This window comes from Symphalangus syndactylus, chromosome 1 (assembly GCF_028878055.3).
Source record: "Symphalangus syndactylus isolate Jambi chromosome 1, NHGRI_mSymSyn1-v2.1_pri, whole genome shotgun sequence".
NCBI lineage: Eukaryota > Metazoa > Chordata > Mammalia > Primates > Hylobatidae > Symphalangus > Symphalangus syndactylus.
The window spans coordinates 150,324,401-150,349,808 of NC_072423.2; the positions used below are offsets into that span (position 1 = coordinate 150,324,401).

The window sequence follows — 25,408 nt, forward strand, 5'->3', positions numbered from 1 at the left end:
TAGCATTAGGTATATCTCCTAATGCTATCCCTCCCCCTTCCCTCTACCCCACAGCTCTTTACACATTTCTTTTCCCCGTGAGGCTGAGCTGCTTGAGGGCAGGTCACATCTTTCCACTACCCTCCTTGCCGGCACCTAAGGCTTCCTGATGGAGACCCACGTGAGCGCATGCTCCGTGGCAGACACGCCCAGGCGGGCTTTACTCACATCAATCACTTAGTACGCACACTCCCTCTAGCCAATGAGCGAATACGTACTCCTTTCTCCACCTCCCGCAGGGAGGCCACCGCCCCCTCAGTCCCTGTCCGGTCACCGCCCCAGGTTGCTCCGCCCTGCTCCGCCCCCTCGCCGCCGCGTGCTAGAGGAGCGAGTCGCGCACCACTGACGTCACCAGCACGCGCCCCGTCCGCTGCACTACGCCGGCGAGGGAGTTAACACACGTTTTGATTCTCCTGGCGTTTCCTGCCCGCTCAGTGGCCGCAGTCACCCAGGTCCAGAGGCCGCGGTATCACAGGTTCTCCGACATGTCTATGCTGGCTGAGCGTGAGTGTCGGAAGCGGAGGCCCGACCCGGGCGCGTTGGTGAAGATGCCGGGTGACGCACGGCAGCCCCGAGTGCCTGGGAGCTCGGGTTCCCTGCGCGCCTAGCGCATGGGGTCGGGGGACCGGGGAGCCGAGCCCGGCTATGATTGTCCTGCTCGCCGTAGAGCTCCCCGAAAGTTGTCCGCAGATCTGGTAGTGCGAAGGACCGCGAGTGTCTCTTGGAGACGCCGTCCTCAGAATCACTCTGGGGCGCGCGCGAAGTGGGTCAGAACACCGGGTCCTGGGACTGGCCCCGCCGCCGCCTTTTGTGGGGACCCGGACTGGTTGCTTCACTCCCCCGGACCTCAGCTTCCTCAGGTTAAAAAGAGAAGACTGAGCAGATGGATCACTTCAAACTGTAATGACATTGTCCAAGATGTCTTGGACCCAGAAAAAGAAAAATCAAAGGAGTTAGAAGTCTCAAATATGGGACGTCAGCCACTTAGCAGGGGAGTGCAGGGCTAATGAGTAATTCTAAGTGAGACTGGCGTTTTTGACCTTGTTAGTTGGCCACAGCGCCCCGTCCTGCCTGTTTACCTTTGACATTTACCTTCACTTTGTGGAGTCGGTGAAAACCCCTGTCTCTGGAGAGGCTGCTGAACTTCTCAATTGTACCTGTAGCTAAGGTCGCTTGCCACCAGATGGCAGTCATGGTTTGATCCTGAAAAGCGGGTCCTTCTTGGCGGGTTGTATAGTGAGGAAAGAACAGAAACAGCTTATTTAACAGATCAACCAGACCAGCACAGGGATTTTGTGAAATAAATGCTGTTAGCACTCTCTTTTCTAAGAGGATGGAGGACTAGGAGCGCAAAACGAAATGGGTCAGGCACCATCCCGATTTTACAGGGGCAGAAATTGACGTTCAAAGGAAAATAATTTGCCTCTAGTCACTGAGCTAGAAAATGGCAAAATTGATCCAGTTGTCTCTGTATCTTTATATTCTTGCCAGTCAGACCAGCAGAGACCCATAGAAATGAGTATGTTTTAGACTGAACCCGTGGGTTCTGTTTTTTCACCAGTAAAAAAATGAGGAGTCGGGTTTGAGCCTAGATAGCTAAGATCTCTTCTGATTTTCGTATTCTTTGGTGTTTGCCTAATTCAGCATGCACTTGGCGACTTTGGCCCTAGTTCTGCTATTCATTTATGTCTGTTCCTTTGATCAGTGTTTGTGAGGCCACTAAAATCTTTCACTATGTTTATCCCTAGGTGGCTTTAAATCAATGAGATGGTGAACGTGAACATAGATTGAAAAGTCTGAAGTATAGAGATGTACAATGCTATTTGTAGACATCAGTAATTCAGATTACATGATTTCAAGAGGATGTTTTCAGTTTTCCCCAACGTTATTCCGAATTGTCAAATCCTTGTCATTATAATATGTAATATTTTTGTGTTTTCTTTTTCATAATTTGCTAAATGGATATAGCATCTTCTGTAATTAGATACTTAGGATTGATGTTGTTAAGAAGAAAAACCTTAGACAAATTACACAGAGTTTGACTGAGCAAAGAATGATTCAAGAATTGGGCAGGCTTCAGAACTAGAACAGGTTCTAAGAACTACAGCCTGCTATGAGGTCAGGCAATATTTATGGACCGTAAACGGAAGTTAGGTACAGAGACAACTTGGTTAGGGTTACCGCTCTGATTTGCCTATTTGAATCAGCTGGCTGCCTGTGATTGAAGCTCGGCTGCTGTAATGGACTGAGACTCAGTTATATGTTACAAGAGTATACTCCTACGATAGGCTTTCGCTTCCTTTAAGTTCTAACGTAGGTTGTAGTTCCTTATGTAAGGACTCAAGTACGGAGGCCTCCTCAGGGCAAATTTAATTTAGTGTAACAATTCTCTCCTTCTGATCAACCTCTGAACTTTGAGAGATTGTTTAAAACTTCTGCCCCTGGCTCTTGGGACTCAACACGCCCTTCAGAGTAAATGGGATCCTAGCATAAGTCATGTGGTATTGAGCTGTTGTGTGGATGGTTTTTATTGGATTTGCCCCAAAAGTATCCCAACAGACCCATTTACAGTTAGATCTCCACACAGGCGTACCTGCTAGAGGATGGTTAAATACATCCCAAATAGTGATTCTGCAGATTCGGGGCATTCTACCTGAGGCCCAGCGCCATGCTGTAAACACTGCTGTTCCAGATGGTGTCAAGGGTCCCCAAGATCATCCCCAGATTCAGTGATGTGCTGGGGGATTCAGGCACAGGACTCAGCGTATAGTCGCACTGACTGCTAAGATTTATTACAGCAAAAGGATGCAGAGCAAAGCTGGCAGAAGGAAAAGATGCATGCGGGCAAAGTCCAGGGTAAGCCAGGCGTCAAGCTTCCAGAGCCCTCCCCCAGGGAGTCACACATGACACGCTTAATTCCTCCAGTAGTGAGTTCTGAGAGCAAATGTGGAATGTTGCCCACCAGGGAAGCTAGTGAGAGATTCGGTGCCAGGGATTTCCTGGGGGCTGGTCACATAGACACCCTCTACCTGGGAGGCACCAAAATTCCAGGCTCCCAGAAGGAAAGCAGGCGTTCAGCATAAACTGTATTATTTGCATAGACAGGCACAATGAGCCGCTCTTACCAGTTCTGCGAATGGTGGGAAGCCTTGGGTTCCCTGTTATAAACAGGGCTTTCAAAGAATAGCAGTCAGGCCTGCTGTATTAGTGAACAAAGCTGAGATCTGAGCACAGAACAGACCGTGGCATGAGAATTACAAAGGACATGTAAAAGGTGATCCAATTGGAAGAGCTCAGAGGCAGTCTTTTCCTTACCATGATTTTCCACACCTGGAAACCTGGGTGACATTAGAGCCGGGAAATATTTCAGGGAAGCAGGGTTCTGGTCAAGTAAGTCTGGGAAGCATGGCAGGTGTGCTGTGGCCTCCTCTAAGAGGATCTGCACATTTGCGTAGGAAAGTTCCCGGGAGATTCTTCAATATTAAATTTAGTTTAACCCAGTGTTACTCGTTTTCAATGGGAAATTGCCCCCGCCCCCCAGCTCAACATCCTTGTTTGGAAACACTGGTGTGATCCCATTGATTGAAGCTAACTGCCATTTCACCAGGAGACAGGAACTGACTTTGAATAGCTAATCTCTTGTGTAGGCATTATAGTTTATTTTATATAAGTATGTAATATGAAGCGTGTGCAGTTCTTATTGCAGAGTGTGAGCTTATTCTCAAAACTATCTCCTTCATACAAGCCCTAGTCAAAGACCCCTGGCAAGCACTGCACAGACACATGAACTCTGACACACTGATGCCAGCTTGCATATAGAATACTGGCTAACAGGCTTCTCTCTGGTGTGTTGTTCATTAGCAGAGGCAGTGTTATGCTGAGTATTTGCCAAGATAAGTAAAGTGGTAATTTAGATGGAACATTTTTAGGTCACCTTTTTTTTTCTACAAAACACTACAAATACGAGCCCAACATGTTTTGCTTTGTTAAGGGCCTTTTTTCTGCCTGTGTATTTGTAAAGGGTTTCCTATTTTTGCTGGAGTGTGCATAGTTACGGGCCTCTATTGATTTTATGCGTGGCACAGTGAGCCCCTTTGACAGGGGGTCATGTTATTTTTAAATTATGTGATGAGATGGGCAAGGTAGGAGGGGTTGTGTTGATGGTGAGAAAATGTGCTTATATTGATGTGGCAGATAAATGATAATGACACCTCCAAATTTCTCATTTGGCCACAGTCTGCTTTTGGGTTTCATATTCTTGTTCTTTGAACCTTTGGAGTTCTTTATTTTTGCCATAATTTTCCTTAAAACTACAGTGATAAACTCGAGTTCATAACGATCAGTAATTTATATGCATTTTAAAAAGTTGCTTTGATGAGATTCAAAGCAGTTCCCTTAATTCATTTGTACTCCTTCGTTCCTTTTTTCCTCTCCCTCTTCTTTCCTCCTTTCTTCCCTCTTTCCATTCTTTTTTATCATTTATTTCATTCACATATTGAGTGCCTGCTGTGGGCACGGTGATTTTTTTACTTCTTGCAATGAAGCCTCAGAAAAAAGACATGAATGTGAGCCCTAATGAGATGATGGTCTAATGGGAGACCCGAAAGGTGGATATCAATATCCCTAATACAGTGGATGTTAAGAAACAGATAAGTTATTCTAGAAGTTCAAAGAGGGGTCAGAGGGCTTCAGGGCATCTCAGTGAGAGGGATGGGATTGTTATTATCTGTAGGTCACACGTCTGGAGGGTACAGTTGACTCTCCCCAAGAGGGTAATGACTATTGTATGTTGTGGATTAAGAATATAAGCTTTGAAGTCAGTAGGACCAAGGTTGGTTTAAAGAGTCTGGTTTTTGCTTGGGGATGTTGGGCAAATTTCTTTCTCTTAAGCCTCACATTTTCATATCTGCCAGTGACGATGGTACTATCCACACTCGTTGGGTTACTGTGAAAATTCAGTCTTTATTATGTACAGCGTTTGGAGCAGATCTCAGGTTGAATAATTGGCCTTTGCCATTTTAAGTGCATCCTTGGTATTGCATATTCTTTTGTATGTAGTAACGCATGGCAGTGGAAGCTGTAATGCTGCTGCTACTACTGCTGATGGTGATGAGGACGCTGGTGTCCACAGGTGCTTTTAGTTGTGCTGATGGCGGAGTATGGAAGGCCCAGCTGTAGTATATTGAGGATTTGCTTTGCCACATTATGAGGGAACATTTCAATTTTAATCTTAAGAGGTCAACGTACATGTCTAGAATATACATTTATTAGGGAAATCAGGATAAATGATCCAGTCTGTTAACATTCTCTTGAGTGTTAAATGAATTTCTGTATTATAATGTATCTCATATTTTACATACATACATAAAATACACAGAGTTATGCATGTGTATGTTTGTGTGGTATTTTCCAGGTCTGAAAGGTAGTGGTGCATTGCTAATGATAATGATTTTTCATTTACAGGTCGGCGGAAGCAGAAGTGGGCTGTGGATCCTCAGAACACTGCCTGGAGTAATGACGATTCCAAGTTTGGCCAGCGGATGCTAGAGAAGATGGGGTGGTCTAAAGGAAAGGTATTTTGGAAAAAAGCAGAAAAAATCTGAGCTATGAAAAGAGATTAGAAATTAGGGGAAAACTTCCTTATTAGGAGACTGGAAGAAACTTATGCTTTGGATCAGTAAGTGATTTTGATCCCAAATCAGAAATTGTTGGGACCTTATGATGATACATTAGGATTGGACATAAGTGTCAACTCTATCATTTAAGCTGCCATGGTTAGCATCTTTCATAGACATTGCAACTAGGCTACACGCTTTTTCCCTTTCCATTTGTTCTTGACTCCAGTAGAGCTTCTGCTGATATCTCTGTACTTAAATGGTTCTTGTTGAGGTCTTTAGCAATCTCTCAGTGCCAAATCAGTGGGCCCTTGTTTTGTTCTCACATTACTTAACTCCTCAGCAGTGCTGGATGTAATTGACTACTCCTTGAAATACTTCTGTCTTGGCCTCCACAGTACTATTGTCTCTTCTGCTCTTCTTTTAACCTCACTTGCCACTCCTAAATGTGTTGCTGTCTGTTCTTTCTGTAGACTTTTGATTATTAGAGCTCCTTGAGGCTCAACCTCAGGCCCCTTTTTTGCACTCTGCTGCGGTGATCTCATTCATTCCTGTGCCACACTTTGAATTAGCTAAAGTCTGGGAACTGTCATTTTTCTATATCGAGTCCAGTTCTGTCCTCTGAGCTCTAGATTTATAAATTCAATAGCCTACTTGATATTTCCACTTGAGTAAGCATTTCAAGGGTATCATTTCTATTGTAAAACTTTTGATTCCCCCAAATATGTTTTTCCCAGGTTTTCCCCATTTTTCATACATGGTACCGTCTGCCTCTTTTACAAACCAGAAACCTGAGAGTCATGCTTGGTTCCTCCGCCCTCTCGCATCCCGCAGCCCCAGTCGTCATTCTTCTCCAGCCTCCCGCACCCCAGTCGTCTCTTCTCCATGCAGGGCAGAGCCCTGCTTTAGCCACTGTCATCACTTGCACTCACTGACTCCTCAGACTCTCAGCTGCCTCCCTCCCTCCCTCCTTTTTCTCCTCTGGCCCACTTGCTGTACAGCAGCCAGAACGATCTTTTAAAATATGGAAATTAGATCATGTCATTCTTAAAAGACCAGTGGTTTTCCATTGTCTTTAAAATCCAAATTCCTCCCGTAGGTTATGTGAGATCTAGCCCCTCCGTCATCCCATTTCCTTCATTCCTTCATTTGCAGAAGCCACCGTGGGTGCCTCTGAGGTTTCCCAGTACATTGAGTTTTTTCCCACCTTCCGGTCTTTGCACTTGATCTTCCCTTACCTGGAAAATCTTACAGATGAGTGCTAATTGATGCAGAGGACTTAGAGTCGTCCCCCGTGTTGCTTTGTGAAAGTATTTAATGGAGAGAATCATCTACTCGGAACACCTGCCATAGGCATCTGTGAGTTTTGTAGCAGTGCTCTGCTTCTGCGTATCAGTGAGAGGCATGTTCTAACTCTCTGTGTTTAATCTCCACAGGGTTTAGGGGCTCAGGAGCAAGGAGCCACAGATCATATTAAAGTTCAAGTGAAAAATAACCACCTGGGACTCGGAGCTACCATCAATAATGAAGTGAGCAGCAGTGTGTGCCTCCTGGGTGTCTTTGCATAATTGGCTTCAGTCTTGTAAATCTGAAAGTTGATTGGTTCGTCTGCTTCTGACCGTTGGTGCAGCACTTCTTTTTATTCACGTTTCCTCTTGAACACTGACGCTTTGAATGCGTGGCACTGTAATTCAGAGTCAGTGGCCTACCGCGCTTTTCATTTTTAGTATCATTGTTCCCTTTTGGAAAGGATCTAAACTAAAAAGTTTTGTTTCTAAGTTTTTGCAGCCAACAGAATCTGGTAGGAAATCTGGGAAATTAGTTTAGGTAAATTGAATTACTTTGGTTAGTTCCGTATCTCTGAGTAGTGGATTGGCGGAGCTAAAATTTTTAGCCACTAAAGAAAGAGTTTATATAGGGTTGATTTCAAATGTAGTTGTTGAGGGATAGATAACACAGATATACTTATTTTCCTAGAAGAAGCATTGCCCTGTTAACCTATTCCATATTCCTTTACCTTAAGCGTTCTTTTTTTTTTTTTTTTTTGAGACGGAGTCTCGCTCTGTCACCCAGGCTGGAGTGCAGTGGCGCAGTCTCGGCTCACTGCAAGCTCCGCCTCCTGGGTTCACGCCATTCTCCTGCCTCAGCCTCTCCGAGTAGCTGGGACTACAGGCATCCGCCACCACGCCCGGCTAATTTTTTTGTATTTTTAGTAGAGACGGGGTTTCACCGTGGTCTCGATCTCCTGACCTCGTGATCCGCCCGCCTCGGCCTCCCAAAGTGCTGGGATTACAAGCGTGAGCCACCGCGCCCGGCCAACCTTAGGCGTTCTTAAAAATGCGTAAGAATGTGAGTAAGGCAGATTCCTACATTGAAACCCTGCTTCCCACTGGTTTGGGAGATCTTCATTCTCTTAGAAAAGCCAGGTTCATTTTTTTATAATAAACTTATTAGGTAACCACCTTACAAATGGGAACTCATCCATTCAGGGGACTTAAGGTCCTTCCTCCTCCCCTTCCTCAGAGTTCTGTAAAATTGGAGTTGATGCAAGTCATTAGAAGATTTTAATGCTACTGAGCAAAGAAGAGCATTTCTATGTCCCTCGTGGCTCTTGTCCTTTGAACTATGGAATTTCCCCTAGTGAGAAAAAAATAGTAATTTCATTATGTTTTACTTTAACATTTAGCACACAGGTTGCCTGTTGATTATTTACTATAAATTGACGTGATCGATAACTCATTCACATTTGAAATCAGGCCTTAAGCTTCCAGGAAGTCCCTTTTAAATATTGAACTGGATAAAGAGCATTTTAACTTTATATTATTTCTTAAATCCACTTAAATTTATCAAATAGTATTTTGATGGAACACTTAAAATTTCTTAATTAACCACTGGATTTTCTTAATTCCAAAATGTATCATCTCAGTCAGTGTAGGTAAACTACAGGCTTACCTCTGTTTCATTTCTTTGATATTTTCAGGACAACTGGATTGCCCATCAGGATGATTTTAACCAGCTTCTGGCCGAACTGAACACTTGCCATGGGCAGGAAACCACAGGTAGGGAAATCAGATGACATAAGTTCTCAATGAAAATATGTTTATCTACTTTTTGTTTTTTGCTTTTATTATTTGTAATTGACACAGAATTACACATATTTATTGAGTTTAGTGTGATATGTCAATACCCGTGCACAGTTTGTAATGTACACATGTGTTATGTTCATCAACGTAATTAGCATATATGTCACTTCAGACATTATTTGTGTTGGGAGCATTTAAAATCTGTTTTTCTAGCTATTTGAAAATATAAAATAAAATATTATTTACTATAGTCACCCTACAGTGCTATAGAACACTAGAGCTTTTTCCTCTTACCTAGTGGGACTTTTACATCCATTAGCCAATCTTTAGCTGTTCCTACCTAGCCATTCTCCTTATGCAGCTCTAGTAACCACTATTCTGCTATCTACTTTTATGAGCTGAACTCTTTTAGCTTTTCCATATGAAGGAGAATATGCGATATTTATTTGTGCCTGGGTTATTTCACTTAATGTTCTCCAAGCTCACCCATGTTGCCTCAAATGAAAAACTCTCATTCTTTCGTAAGGGTAAATAGTATTCCGTGGTGTGTATGCACCACATGTTTCCCCGTTCATGTGTTGGTGGACACTTAGGTTGATTCCATATTGTGGCTGTTGTGAATAGTGCTTCAGTGAACATGGGTTTACTGGTACCTCTGCAACATGCTGATTTGCTTTCCTTTGGGTAATGCTCGGGAGTGGATTGCCGGATCATTAACTTTTTGGGGAGCTGCCATACTGTTTTCTGTAGTGGCTACGTCAACAGTGCATAAGAGTTCCAATTTCTCCATATCCTCGCCAGTAATTATCTTTTATATTTTTGATGATAGCCATCCTAATGGGTGTGAGATGATGTCTCATTGTGATTTGGATTTCCATTTCCCTAATGACTGTTGTTAAGCATCCTTTCTTCTGCTTATTGGCCATTTTTATATCTTCTTTGAAGAAATGTATAAGTACTTTGCCCGTTTTTAATTGGATTTTGTTGTAATTTGCAAGCCTTTTTATAAACATTCTAGTTTATAAACAGTCTATTCCTTGTGTATCATGTGTGAATAATCAAAAGATATTTGGTAGATTGAAAGATAATTTTGTGGAGTGAAATAATGAATTAGACTTGAGTTCAGCAAATACTTATTGAGCTGTGTGCTGGGTACTACTTTAGGTGTGAGGATCTGCAGAGGTATAAGACACAGTCCTGCTTGGAGGTAGCTATCAGAATATGCTGGTTATTACCTGGTAAAAGCACACATCTAACCACAGGAAGGTGTATTGCACTGCTGTGTGTAGAAGTGAGGCCAGCAGCATGAAGGGAAAGGTGCTTTGTTGGCATTTTTTCTAACCAGATTGGACTTTTTGTTGGAATGTATATCTTGGACAGTTTTCCTTATCCATGGGATCGTGGTTTTAAAATACCCTGACAGTTCTGTGTGTGGTCCTAATATGAAGGGCAATAATTTATTAGCAGAAGAAAAAGATAAGGAAAATGTTTTCTGAAAATACAGAGTGACTCATATTAGGCAATGCAGGATCTTTGAAGTAGTAAAGTTCAAGGACACTATTCCTTACCAATTATACACAGAAAACATCTTGATATTTACGATCACAGTTGAACTTAGTAGAACTACAGATAAGAGTGTAAGCTTGGCTGGGCACAGTGTAATCCCAGCACTTTGGGTGGCTGAGGCGGGTGGATCACCTGAGGTCAGGAGTTTGAGACCAGCTTGACCAACATGGAGAAACCCTGTCTCTACTAAAAATACAAAATTAGCTGGGCGTGGTGGTGCATGCCTGTAGTCCCAGCTACTTGGAGGCTGAGGTAGGAGAATCGCTTGAACCTGGGAGGCAGAGACTGTGGTGAGGCGAGATCACGCCATTGTGCTCCAGCCTGGGCAACAACAGTGAGACTCCATCTCCAAAAAAAAAAGGAATGTAAGCATGACCATATAAAACTTGGAGATTAAATAGAATGCAGTGGTTTAGAGACCAACACCAGAGTTAGACTGCCTGGATTTTAATCCTGGTCTGACTTTTCATTTGTATGACCTTCGGTAAATTGCTGAACATGGCTGTACCTTGATTTCCTCTTTGGTCAAATGGAAGCAGTAGTATTATCCTTGGAAGGTTGTTGTGAGGACTAAATGCGTTATAACGTCTAAGAAAAGCAAGCAGAGATACTCAGCACCGTAAGCCTCCTGATAGTGTGGCTGGCAAATCTAGAGCCATAAACCACGATTAAGGCCAGAAAATTTACTTTACTCTGAAGGATTTCATAAGGAATCTAGGGTTTTATTTTCTCTCTCTCTTTTTTTTTTTTTTTGTTGTTTTTTTTTTTTTTGAGATGGAGTCTTGCTCTGTCGCCCAGGCTGGAGTGCAGTGGCACAATCTTGGCTTACTGCAACCTCTGCCTCCCGGGTTCAAGTGATTCTCCTGCCTCAGCCTCCTGAGTAGCAGGGATTACAGGCACACGCCACCACGCCTGGCTAATTTTTGTATTTTTAGTAGAGACGGGGTTTCACCATGTTGGTCAGGCTGGTCTCCAACTCCTGACCTCGTGATCCACCCACCTCAGCCTCTCAAGGTGTTGGGGTTACAGGCGTGAGCCACTGCATCCGCCCTCATGATTGGTAGATTACAGTTAATAAAATTAGCAGATTTGTTATAAATTTTAATGAATGCTTATTAAACACATTTCTTTGGCAGTGCACCTCCTGATGAGCTGGGTTGGTGTAGGGGTGTGGGGGCTGGGCCAGCTGCTTTGATTGCTGCTTTGAGAACAGTATTGTGCCTTTTCCCTCATTGATCCCGGTAAGAGGAAAGTTGTGCCTTTCCTTTGTAAAGTGGGAGGGGGCACCTGGGAAAGAACGGCCAGATTGGCACATAACTCAGACTCCGAGCAGTTTCAGGCACAAGTGCAGGTGAACAAATAGAAAGTGATTCCTCAAGGCCTGGCGGTGCTCACGCATCCTTCTTGATACCTGCATACTGAGAAGGTAGAGATGCTCCCCAGGTGATTCTTCTGTCCTCTCAAGCCTGAGAGCTGCTCTGTGAGGGCACAGTGTGGTGGTTCAGGATGTGGCCTCTCAGTCATGTCTGCCTGGGCTTCGGTCCCATCACAGCGGCTTCCTGGGTGTGCCTTATCAGTGTCGTCCGCTGTAGTGAGTTCAGGCATCACAGCAGCTCTCTTATGGAGTGGCTGTGGGAAGGAAATCCAAGAATTCATGGAAAGCCTCCAGTTCAGCACGTCGTCCCTCATACACTTGCAGTCAGTAGGAGCCACTTTAAGCTGATAACTTCCTCTGTGATTTGTGATTGGAACATCAGCATTGAAAATGTTATGTGCCATATGAAGTGCAAAAGAAAAGAGTTTACTAGTGGGATGTCTTTGCAAGAAAATCCGAGGTGTCCCTAGGAAGTGGCTGCAAAAGAGAATGTTTCAGCTTGTGGAAATGATGAACCCATGCTGGGCTTTGCCTCGAGTGTGGAACATCTGCCTTCATGTTCTTCTGAGCCTGCTGTATAGTTCCCATAGGGAACTGTACCTTTGAAATAAGTGACTCCTGGGAGGGACTGCAGTGCAGTCACATGTTGAATGGACACGTGCTTGTTTCGCTCCATTATCAGGGTGAGAGTTTCTCTTTCTCCAATTTCTTTTATATACTCTCAAGAAGGTTGGTTTGTTGGATTTTTTTTTTTTTTTTTTTTTGAGATGGAGTCTTGCTCTGTCACCCAGGCTGGAGTGCAGTGGCGTGATCTCGGCTCACTGCAAGCTCCGCCTCCCGGGTTCACGCCATTCTCCTGCCACAGCCTCCTGAGTAGCTGGGACTACAGGCGCCCGCCACCACGCCCGGCTAATTTTTTTTTTGTATTTTTAGTAGAGATGGGGTTTCACCATGTTAGCCAAGATGGTCTCGATCTCCTGACCTCATGATCTGCCTGCCGCGGCCTCCCAAAGTGCTGGGATTACAGGCATGAACCACCGCGCCTGGCTGCTTTTTTTCCAATTTCTCTAACCTCATATCTGAATGTTCTTAAAACTATAGGAAAATTTAGTCTCTCTTCTACCCGTGATCGTTTCTGTGGCGCTCTTCTGTCTGAACTTGACAAGCAGATACAGGTGAGAGAATGCAGGTGGCTAGCTAATTTATAATTGAATCTAACCCCAGATCAACCTGCTGTGATATTTCAGGCAAGGGACTACTTTCTGTCTCACATTTTTCTTTCTGTCAGAGGCGTTCCCACTCGGATGTCTTCCTCAGTGGTGTGTTCCTGCTCCTTTTGGCCTTCCAGTTGTCCTTCCCGAAACCCTGAAAAGGTGGCTCAGAGCCAGTGCTGCTCCGTCACGCGTCACCTAATCGTCATCTCTGATCTGTATTTAGATGATCATTTAACCTGTCTTACCTTTATTCACTTTTTAAAGGAATTTTTATTTTGAAATAATTACAGGCTTGTAGGAATTCGCAAAATAATACAGAGAGTCCTGAATGTCTTTCCCTCTATTCTCCCAGGGCGGAGAGACATTACATTGCTGTGGCTTTTCGAAACCGGGAAGTTGACACTTGGTGTTACTGTTAACTGCACCACCAACCTTAGCCAGTTTTCATCGTTTTTTTTTGGTCTCCATTCATTTGTACATGGGTGTATGGTTCTGTGCAATTTTATCACAAGTGCAGATTCATGCAGCAACCACAATGGTGAAGATATAGGATTGGCCACCATGGCACAGCAACCTCCATGCGTCATCTTTGTATTTGTACCCACTGTACCTTCATCCTTGTCCCCTGGAAACCATTCATCTGTCCTCTCTGTCTATAGTTTTGTCATGTCAAGAATGTTCTGTAGATGGAGTCATATGTTGTGTTTGTAGATGGACTTGTTTGACTAAGCACAATGCCCTGGAGTTTGTCCTGGCCGTTGCGGTGGCAGCGGCCGCCCCTCTTCACTGTGGAGTGGTATTCCACTGTAAGGATGGCCCAGGGGTTGCTCAGCTGTTCATGCATTCACACGTTGAAGGACTTGGGGGTGATTTTTGGTATTTTGCTATGATGAATAAGGCTCATATGAACATTTGTGTGTAGGTTTTTGTGTGAACACAAGTTTTCATTTCTTCCTCAAAGATTTTCTAAATTTCTGGAGGGCAGCCTGGCCTGATCCATAGTATGCAAATTAAGGAAATATTTCTAATCATTTGACCCGTAGAAAGAAAACAGAAAGAAAACAGCAGAAGGGTGCTGTTGCAGAGCAAATGAATGAAAGATTTCAATCATAAATGATAGGGCTCCTAAAATTTTCTTTTAAGACTATCCACTGTTAGGAGAATAAATGAGATTGGATTACAAAGACTTTAATGTATTTTTTTCATCTTTTTTAAAGATTCCTCAGACAAGAAAGAAAAGAAATCTTTTAGCCTTGAGGAAAAGTCCAAAATCTCCAAAAACCGTGTTCACTATATGAAATTCACAAAAGGTAAGACTAAGCGTTTCTTTACTTGTTGAAATCTATGTGTTTGTCCTGAGGTGCTTGAAGCATTTTAGCTCTTGGCCAGTAGTGACTTCATGCTTTATCGACAGCCCGACTGCATTGCTGTGAAACAGTGCTGGAGTCTTCGCATTGACTGTGGTGTGCCTGAGGATCTTGTTAGAATTCAGATCTAGGAGATCTGAGATGGGACCCAGATTAGGCTTTAGACTGTGAGCAAGTCCTGTGGCTGAGCTAAAAAATGGAATCAGCTTATATTTAGAGGAAAAAGGGACTTTATGTAGCTAGGTCAGAAAATAATTTTAATTTCTTGCCCAACATTTTTAGCTGCATGGTGTTTTTTCACAGCTGAATGTTGGTGTTAAATAGCTCTTAGTATGCCAGGTTAGAGAATTATGCTCTATATTGAGACCTGCAGTGTGATAAAGCACACTCCCTGGTTGACCCTTTATTCCACTTAATTTCTCCATTTCACAGCATAGGTATTCCATGGTCATTGCCAAGTCGGGTAGAAAGCCCTTTGAGAACTGGGTGAGAATTCCTATTCCTTCATCACCATCTCCCCAGCCCCTTCCCAGTATGTGAAATCATTTGTGCGTGCGGTTGTCCTCTTCAGCCACTAGGTGGCGATCTTGCATTGGAAAGAAACAATTTAACTTAATAGAATCAACTCCCTAGTTTGCCTGTAGAGCGGTATCATGAATTAGAAACCTACTTATTTCATAGTTTACATAAGAAGCGTGATGATGCTGCTGGTGCTGTGATATCTGGTCTCTATTGATGGTTCTTCCCTGGGAGGTTGGATGTGTTTCTACCTTGATATGCCAGGAAAAGCACACCTCTTTGCTTTGGTCTTCTCTGAATGTCATGCATATCATGGCATTGCTGGGAAGCTCTTAACTTGTAGAACCATCCTGGATAGCAATGGCAGCTGGAATTCCCACTACTCTGAAGTATTGATGATGCTTTTCATTTAGGGCCAGGAGCCCAAAAGTTAGGGCTGGGTTTGGTTGAGGTGAGAGGCCGTGGCAGAGATGAGTGGATTGGGGATTGTGTGCAGGGAGAGGCTGCGCCTCCCTTCCCTCTCCAGCAGCCGTGGCTCTTTCGCTTCATCCCTTCTTTCTCTCATGTGGAACTTTCTTAGCCGTCGCCTGTATCCCTTCTGACTGGGGTTCTTCTCCACCCCAGCCTGCTATGGAACAGAATACAGGCTTCCTTGGCCCTCAGTCCTTTTGAAGATAGGGTACATGCTCACTTCATACCCAATCCCTGAAATAGCACTTCTTTTTTCATTAGACTGTAGAAAAAAACTAGAGATCACAGAAGGTGCTGTTGCAGAGCAAATGAATAAAACTCAGTGACCTGTAACTTTCAGATGATGTGGCAGCCTTTTATGCTTTCACTTTTACAGGTAGAATCTTCTAATTTTCCTTTGGTGCCAGACTGCATGCATGATTTCATCTGAAGCGTTTGCTGAGGCTGGGATAAGCCTCTGTAATCTGCTTTAATCTAGTGGATGCCGGTAGCATCTGCTTTCTATTTCTAGTTAAGCCACTCCTATGCTGGGTGACCCTGTCAGACTGCTGGGTGCCTCGTGCCTTTGTTTTCTGTCTTCCAGCAAGGGTTCTGTATGTATTAGCCTTGCCTGGAGAGAAGAGGGAGTCAGTATGCAGAACAGAAAGAGTCCTGGATCTAATGTCAGATTGCAGAGAAGAGCTGGAGTGGAGACAGGAAGGACGTGCAGACTGTGCCTATGTAGGACAGAGAGAAGGAAGCAAAGTTCAGGGAGTGAAGAAAAGAATGGTTTACCATCTAGCTTTCCAGTCACCGTGCAAACTTATTTTCAAGTTTCCTCTAGGGCGGACTGTCTTAGATCACAGAAAATCTGACTCTGGCCATTACTCGCTCAGACAAGTCACCTACCCATTTCCCTTCAGACTCAGTTTCCTCTTCTGTAAAGTGTGGATACATTTGTAAGTGACTATTAAGTTCTAAGGTAGGTTCTGTTTTATGATTTATTAGAAATGACCCATTTTATGGAACTTTTGCTTTTTCAGCATTATAGATATTAAAGATTTTAACCAGTGGGTATGCTGATGATGACAGTAACTCGTTCACTTAGTTGATGAGGATGATTCATATTGTAACTGATGTATGGTCCGGGAAATCAAACAGGAAGATGGAATATTACATAGCTTGGTAAGAGTGAAGATAAAAATTTTACTTTGTTAAGATTACAGTAGCTAATAGTGTTGTAAAAGTTGCTACTGCCTAAATATCGGCTATATCATTATTTTTATTTTTATTTTGAGACAGGATCTCACTCTGTTGCCCAGGCTGGAGCACAGAGGAACAATCTCAGCTCACTGCAGACTTGACCTTCTGGGCTCAAGTGATCCTCCTGCCTTAGCCTCCCAATGTGCTGGGACTACAGGTGTGAGCCACTGCACCTGGTTGGTTATATCGTTTTAGTTCTGATATATAATTATTCCTTTTCCTGGTCCTGAGTTTATAATTCTAACTTGGGCTAATTTATTGTATAATTTTAAAAGTCAGTTTTATCCATACTTATTTCAAGGCTCAACTCCCTCTTTGTGGTTTTTTGTTTTTGTTTTTTTTTTTTAATGCAAAAGATGTCTGCAGATAGAGGAGAAAATGTCAATCGATACAAAGCCGTTTTTGAGGTTTTCTGACTGGATGGTGAGACGCTGGCAGGAGAGCAGGCGAGCAGTGCTTCCTCCCCTCAGTTATGCAGTCGTTGGATGAAAGTTGCATAAACTGTAATTATGCAGCTTTATCCTGGGAATCTTGCAGACTTCTTAATCCTATGAGAGTTTGGGCTGTGTTATGTGCTTCTTAAACATGGAAACTACATGCCTAACACATGTTCAGGTGCTCGGCATCCTGGTCGGAAAATACAGAATTGGTATTCACAGTGCAGTCAGCCCCGCCCCTCAGTCGCACACTGGTAGAGATGAGCATTCAGTTGCCTCTTCTGATTCTTTTGACAGTTAAATAAATATCAGGTAGCACCTTGTAGGCTTTTTGAAAATTCTGACTCTTATTATTGGTTATTAGGATCTGACCTTTGTCACCCACACTGACTCTTTCCACTTTCCTGGTTTACGGTGTCTTTTAGTGGAGTTACCCTTATCTTCTGCCCTCGGTTGACTGCCAGTTCTGTGTGTTTGCAATTTAAAAAAATAAAAAAGTATGTCATTTTATTTGTCCTTCTTGATTGAATAATGCAAATGAATTTTCTAAACTATTGAAGCTACCTACATAAGCCCTAAGTGTTTTTTTATTTTAGCAAACATATTCCTTGCCCTTTGCGTGTGTTCTCTTGGCAGCTCAACTCTGCTTTTCCATAGAGTTGGTGTTTTGAGCCTCAGTTCTAATACAGCTTGTTGGGTTATTGCTAAACTGTTTCCAAATCATCTTGATTCCTAAGTTCTCGTGCCTGTAAAAGTTTTGGTTGCCTCCCGTGTGGACTTCTTGGTATTGTAAATGTGCCTGACTATAGCAGTAATGTTCCTCCCTTCCCAGTAGCTGCTCTGATAGACTGGGAAGCTGATAATCATGATTATTAGACCAGCAGCAAAAACGATCCTAAACAGAGTGTTCTTCCGTGAAAGCACCTGCTCATCCTTGCCAGAACTTTCAGTTTGACTCTTGGAGGCCTTTCTTACTGCTTCTGGAAATGTTACTCACTGAAGACTAATAGATGAACCAAATCCAGATAGATCTGTTTCCTATTCAGTTTTCTTAATTGTCATTTTCTCTGGGTTTATCAACAGTATTTTGTATGATTTGACCATAATTCAGAACTGAAACAAGTAAGCTTTTTAAATGCTTTTTAAATTTGTGGTATTTATTCAAAAGTGGCCATAATTTCCTGGTGTTTATAAGCTTTCCATCAGGACCATTAATTAGTAACTGTCTCAAGGTTACTTCCATCTTCACCTTTTTATCCACCTTTTTTGTTCCTTTCCACTGGTCTTTGACTCTTCTTTCTTCTGTGTGTTCTTGTTTTCCAGATCAAATCCAGAGCAAGGCCTGTAACAATCCTGGTTTCTATGTTTACTTAAGTGAACTTTGCTAAAGGATAAAAATTTCTGGTACAAGAATCCATCAACAAAACTTTAGACACAGTTGCACCTTCATTGGTGTAGCTTACTGTCTCTGCCAGCTTGACAGTTTTCCCTTTGACTTTCAGATCTGTTTTGAATCTCTGTGTGTTCATATTTTGACATCGTGTTTTAGAACTGTGATATCGCATGTACCCTCTCTTTCTTAATCCGTCTAGCATTTCTTTTAGTCAAATTGCTGTGAAAGAGATCTTAATTTGCATTTTCTAGAGTGTCTGTATTCCAGAGGATAGGTTAGGGGTAGATGGCCAGTACACATTTTGAATTAAGTACAGCTGCCTTTTCTGAAGTACAAATTGTGCTTTGCATTGGAAAATGGGTTGTGTTGGCAGCAAAGCTGTGAGGACATCTCTACACTTCCGATGAGCTTGTCCACCTCTTCCCACTGCAACCAGTTTTCTTCCGCACTTTCCCAGTTCATTTTCTACCCTATCTGTGATGTGCATCGTCTATTCTTAAGTAGGTTTTCCTTTGGGTCTTTCTGTGTAGGTCCTATTTAATCACAAATCAGAAGCAGGAGGGCTTAGTGTCAAGCTCAGGTAGGAAGGAGAGCAGCAGGCAGAGCCCAGAGGAGCCTGCCCTCCTGGCAGGAACAGGTCATACCGCCTGGGCCACTTCATCTGGTACTGCTGCCTAGGAAACTGGTTTTGGCACCTGCTTTTGCATTAAATTGAAGGGTGTTTTGTTTTTTTAATTTCACGGAGTCACTGAGCAATATCATATTTAAGTGCCCCAGTGATAGTCAGTGAACTAGAACCTTCTGGGTCATGACATTACTTTGCCAAGTCAATGTGCTACAGGAAACCAGGAAGACAAGTGAGTCTGTGATGGTGGAACTTGGCTTCCAGCGTGAAACTCACATTCCTGTGTCTGACTCAGAACCTCCCTCGCCCAGAGCCTCAAGCCTTTACATGGAGTAGTTACGTTTTAAAATGCATTTACCATGCAGTTGACAAATGGGAATAGATTTGGCCGACTGCTCACAGAGGATTATTGGGTAGAAGTGGAAATACCAAAGAAGTGAATTTTAAATTAGTTGGTTTGTGGGTTTGAAATTAAAGAGTTTAGTGTTTTAAATAAGAACCATAGAGCCATTTAATTTCCTGCTCTCTCTGTGTAGCCTTTTATTTACAGACAATATAGCTAGAGCAGTAAAGAACATTTTAAGAAGAAAAATCTGAAACCCTGTCTCCCTTATACAGTATTTTTTATTTACATATATTCCTTTAGAATTTCTATTTGTTGCGTTAATTATTAAGGTCCTGTGTGTCAAATATGATACATTCTCATTCATGTGCATATGTGGAGTTTGGAGCTGTGTATCTAGTAGTATTTTTTCGTCTGTATTTCATAATCTTCTAAGTAAGTAGCTCATGTCTCTGAAGCAAATGAGATCTGTTTCTAAATGAGGAACCCAGAGACCCAGGAATTGCACCTTGAGGGCATACCAGGAGTAGGGTGAGCTGTAGAATTTAGCTTTCCTTGCAGTCAGTATGCTCTAGGTTGTTTCTGCAATTAAGAGAATGTCAAGAGTTCTGGTTCTAAAACATTTACTTGGTTTTAAAATTTAATTAATTTTGTTTACTAATGAAAGAGTTGAATGAAAAAGTGGGTAGAAAGTCAGTAGTTATAAAATTGTTTCTTTCTTTCCCGAAAGCCGTTTTCCTTTGAGGTGCTGCATAGTTCGCGTCTGCGCTCGTTCCTTTAGGAAGAACGGTCTTACTGAAAAGCATCACCTTGTTTTTCTAGGGAAGGATCTGTCATCTCGGAGCAAAACAGATCTTGACTGCATTTTTGGGAAAAGACAGAGCAAGAAGACTCCCGAGGTAGAAAGCCACGTGCAGTTTCCGTGTTCCGCTTTAATACTGTCTGATTTTCACCTGTGTATAGGACTGTTTCTATGTATGACCAGTACTTTTCTGACAGTTTCCAAAACACTTTGGAGGCTTCATGCACAACCTAGATATGATCCTTTTAATAATATTAGTGGGTAGATAATATGTTTTATAAGGAATCTTAAAAAAACAAGAATAAGTGTTTTCTGGTGTTTGGCTTTTGTTCTTTTTGTTTTGGTGTGAGGACTAGATTAAACTTGGGGAAGAATACCCCTTGCCGATATAATCAGAGGGGAAAATATCTCTTCCGTGGCCAAGAAGGGGAGGGATTTTGTCCGTTCTGCTCAAACTGCATTACTCCATTTGGAATGGAGGTGGGAGGAAGCATGTCACCTTCATTCTCTAGAACCAGCCTGTCCCATTCTAACATCATTTGAGACAGCGCTAGATCAGCACCATCTATAAGGGGGTTTGATGGGGTGTTTCCTCTGTTTTACAATATTATTTGCCTTACAACTAGAAGAAAAGAATGGGGTGACTAAACTACACCCTCAATGGATGAACTCCATAATTTATTCTAATTATTAAATTGGGCTGTATAATATTGCAAAGAATTTTGTGTGCCGTTTTTAAGTGTAAGAGACAGCCCTGGATATAGTTTGACATATATTAGGATTATGGATTTCCAAAAATAACAGGCTAAAAATATTTAGAACTGGCATTGTCTGAGAAAATCTGGAATATATGGTTGTGACCACTATTACTCAGCTAATCTGGTATGTTGTACTGATGTTCTTTTATTGGTTTGTAGCCAGGGCCCTTGGTGACCATAGAACAAAAAAGAAGACTTGGTTTATTGATTCCTGGCATTTTTCCAGACTGACAGAAATCTTTATTTCTAGGGTGGTAGATATTTATTTCTTAATAGTAATAATTTTTAGAGAGTTCAGAATTACCAGTGGTTAGAAGTCTCATTTGGTGATTCCCTCTGCAGATTGGGACTAAATTCTCAGGTCTTTTAGCCCTTGTCTGCCCCTGCACCCTTAGCAGATGGAAGCAGCAGGCTGGGAGAGGATACCTGGCTTTGGTGCCTGCGTGGACTATGCTGAGTCATGGGATAGGCAGTGGTCACTAGGGAGGAACCGCTCTGACATCAGGCCATGCCGGCTGCTCCTTCACAAGGGGCTGCTGGAAAGAGCTTTGGTCAGACAGGTTGGCTTCTGGTTGCACCTCTGCCCTCAGTGCTCACCGTGAGACCTGGAGTAGGCCACTCTTCCTTGATCACTGAGGACGTGGCCTCTGGCTTATCCCAGCCTCCTCTCCAGCCCCACTTCCTTGACTCTTTCAGTCGTCTGCATCTCCTCAGGTAGAACTAGAATTCCATTTCTGCGCCTCTTGCACTCCATCTCCTTTGCTCTGCCCGACAGCTGCCCCCACCCCACAATCACACCCTGAGCCTTTGTATCAACTCCTTGTCCCTCCCATACCTTGAGATAACCCCCATCTCCCCAGCCCCGTGGGGCTCACGTGCCTTCTGTACTGGCGTTTCCATATCCCCGCACATTGATCCTCTCTCTTCTGCCTGCCGCTCACCCACCACCCCCAGCCTTTGCCTTCCCGGACACCGTCTTTGAAAATGTACAGTTGAATAGATCAGGGAGGGAAATATTACTTGTGGGCTTTTGTAGAACTTTAAGAGAATTTATGTGTTTGGTGCAGAAAGCTCTTAGTTGTAAGAGATCAGAGGTTTCTGATCCTCTGGCAGATTTCTGTTTGAGAATTTATTGGTGTTGAGTGCCTTGAGGTTTTCAACACTGTGTGGTGTTACTTGACTCTTTGGTAGCTAACTTTTATTAAAGTGAGACACCCACCTGTGTTTGAGGAGCTTCAAAAGCAGTTCCCTAATGCTAGCCCCAGGAAAATCTCTTTTGGTCCAGTGTGTGTGGAGATGATCAAACTTGATGCAACGTGGTGTTTTGTGCAAGATTTCCATTACTCACATCTTTCTCTCTCTCTTCCAGTTCAGTGTTTTCTTCCAGTGATAAGTTTAGGTCCTACCTGTTGGTGAGGCGGTCTTCTTCCAGGCCCTGCTCTCCGTCTGTAGCCATAGTTCTCAACAAGGTCGTCCTGGCATTGTCTAATGAGCTTTAAACAAACGCTAATGCCAGGGTTCTGCCCAAGACCAATTAAATTAAATCTTGGATCAGGGTCCAGGTATCTGTATTACAAAAGGAGAAAAATTAAAAAAATTTTTTTTCAATACCTCCCCAACTGTTGCAGCAGTTATTCTGATGTTCAGTAAGGAACGAGGGTTGAGAACATGGGGAAAGCCTGCCATGCAGCTGTACTGAGAGCTTCTGGCTTCCGGGTCGTGAGTAACCCTGAGGACAGAGCTCCTCAGTTCCTGCCATGTGTACAAGTCTTCCTTGTCAAACTGCAGATTCCAACTCAGGAAGCCTGGGCGGGGGCTGAGAGCCTGTACATCCCCATCCGAGGAGCTCCCAGGTGACGCTGCTGCTGGCGTGTGTGCCACAGTGAGGAGGTCGCGTCTAGGCAGTATTTTCCATTTGATATATGCCCGCATGTGTGCAGAAAACAGAATCTATTTAAATGTAATCACATTTAAGACAAACAGAATATCTTTCTATAAAGCAAAATGACCTGTACATTTATCTTTGACATCCACGTGGATTTTCATATGTTAAGTTTGCTTTTATTGAGGTATACCGGTACCTTCCTTCAGTAGACTATTGCTGAGAAACCTTACCTTGTTAGTTACAACAGCCCTTATAGTCATAGGCAGGAGGCCTTTGATCAGATTTGTTTGAAAATACAACCTCTTTCGGCTCCCATCCTCAGTTGGCGGGAATGTTGCATGTTTTTGCTTTGCTTGACTCTCATAGCCGCATCAGCCTGGTTTTATATTTGGCGTTGCAGAGGCCAAGGTGTTGCTGGAAGTCAGCTACCTCCAGTGTCCTGGAAATCATGGTAGTGCGGGCCGTTAAGGTAGCAGTAGCTCTGTGGGTGCTCTAGTTAGGTGCTGGCGCTAATCTGTCTTCAGCATCCAGAGTTCCAGAACCTTGGCGTTAACCACGTTCTTGGCTTGGGTAACAGCATCACCCTTGCATTCAGCGAAGCCTACTGATTTTAATTTCTACAGCTCCTGACTGCCATCTTAGAATTCCAATTTTATTAAGCACCGGTGTGCCAAACCCTGTGCTGGATTTTTCTCATTTCATCCTCACAGCAGTCCTGTCATGTAAACATCAGTATCCCCTCTGTAGCAGTGAGGAAACTGAGGCACAGAGAGAATTGTTAGAACGCTCCAAAATGGCACACGTGGGCTTTAAACCTGTGTCCCTCCAATTCCAAAATCAGCATTCTTTCTCCTATACAGCAGTCCTGCCGAAGTTAATGAACTCTTTCTCATTTAACAAAAAATCTACATCGAAGGGGGTTAGTTAGGCCTTAGCAGCTTCTGTTGAGCTTCACCAGAGACACCAGTGGTTGATGCTGTATCGTGACTTTGTGGGAAAATGATTGGCTGTTGCTATTTTGTGGAAAATAATGGTTTAAATTTCAAAACTTCTTTACCTTACCTCTAGTCAGAGGTGAGCTGTTAGGGGTTGACAAGCATGTGACCAGGTGTCCGGGCCAGCCTGAGGAAAGACTTGACTTCCCTGTTGGCTGGAGGCTGAATTAAGAAAGAGCTTGAGCATCTGGAGCATAGATGTTGTGTTTCTTGTGTATTTTTTCGTCTCTCTATTGAACTGGATGATCTGAATATATTTATATCAAAGAAACATCTGCAGCTCTTGATTAATAGTCATGAGGGTTTTTTCCTTAACTTTTTATAGATGAACAGGATGTTGCAAAGATAGTACAGGGGTTCTGTGTACCCTTCATCTGGTTTTCCCCAGTGGTTACATCTTACATAACTACAGTACAAGATGATGAAACCAGGAAATTGGCATTGGTACCATCTGCTCATATAGCTCTGTGCCCCTTTATCACATTTGTGGATTGTGTAACCATTATTATCTCAGTGAAGATCCTGAACTATTTCATTACCACCAAGGCCTCCCTCATGCTAATCCCAATCATAGTTGCATACCCCTCCAACACTGCCCGTGACCCTGGCAACCACAGCTGCCGACAGAATTGTCTGATTAGGAGTAGAATATCGTGTGTACAGACCACATGGTCTCTCAGTTTGATGCTGAGGCTGCTCAGATCTGCAGGGGTCACTACCCAGTGCTAAAGGCCAGTTGTCGTTTCCATGATCTACTTCCTGCACTTAGCCATGCTCAGTGTTATTTTCTATTTTATGAGTCTTTAGAGAACTCCTTGTAGAGATCAAATCATTTGATGTCTTTAAAGTTCACTCCAATTGGTTAAATCATTTACTTAATAATTTCAGGGGTATGTTAAACTGTGAAGTGATATGTAAGTACAAAGTGGTATCGTGACAAGTTTTGTCATCTGTAGCGTGCTGGTATTGGAGAGCTCATGGTGTTGGCAGTATCTCAGGGTACACTCACTATAGTGAGTTTGTGACCTCCTTTAAATTGCATGCAAAACGTGTGGGCGCACGTGCAGTTTTCATTGGATTTTTGAAGGTGTCCTTGGTCCAAAAAAAAGCTTTAAAATCTAAGACTATGCATTTAAAAGTATTCATTCAAAAAAAAATTACTTAAAATGTAAATTTTTTTTGTGAGCATAGTAGGAATGAGCTTTATGTTGTGTAGTGGAACAAACTATGCCAAGTAAAGAATGTGCTCTCTTAATTATTTTGAATATAATGTATAGAAATTAAAAGAAAATTATATCAAAGCGAAACAACAATCCAAGCTAAATGCAGGATTTCCAGGACGTGTTTATGAAACTTAAATCATGCTTTCTGTCCTCTCTCTGACGTTTTTGCATCTAATGAAGAAATTGCTAGCTGGGCGCAGTGGCTCGTGCCTATAATCCCAACATTTTGGGAGGCCGAGGCAGGAGAATTGCCTGAACTCAGGAGTTTGAAACCAGCCTGGGCAATGTAGTGAGACACCGTCTCTACAAAAAATTTAAAAAATTAGCCAGGCTCAGTGGCATCCACCTGTAGTCTCAGCTACTCAGGAGGCTGGGGATGGGAGGATTGCTTGAGTCTAGGAGATTGAGGCTGCAGTGAGCTATATTATCACGCCACCGCACTCCAGCCTGGGTGAC

General features: G+C 43.0%; 1 protein-coding gene across 3 annotated transcripts in view; it reads left to right on the top strand.

Moving 5' to 3' along the window:
- Window positions 1–369: 369 nt before the first annotated feature.
- The window catches only part of PINX1 (PIN2 (TERF1) interacting telomerase inhibitor 1), a 74,925-nt gene continuing 49,886 nt past the window's right edge, over window positions 370–25,408 (top strand). The window contains exons 1-6 of one of the 3 annotated variants that reach the window (XM_055288477.2): window positions 370–543; window positions 5,503–5,612; window positions 7,091–7,183; window positions 8,635–8,713; window positions 14,110–14,202; window positions 20,112–20,188. In XM_055288477.2, the coding sequence (XP_055144452.2) occupies window positions 525–543; window positions 5,503–5,612; window positions 7,091–7,183; window positions 8,635–8,713; window positions 14,110–14,202; window positions 20,112–20,188 (471 nt within the window). In that variant the 5' untranslated portion in view covers window positions 370–524. Of the gene's footprint in view, window positions 2,896–5,502; window positions 5,613–7,090; window positions 7,184–8,634; window positions 8,714–14,109; window positions 14,203–20,111; window positions 20,189–25,408 lie in introns of all 3 variants that reach the window. The other 2 variants (XM_055288468.2, XM_063613577.1) reach the window with 2 other exon arrangements.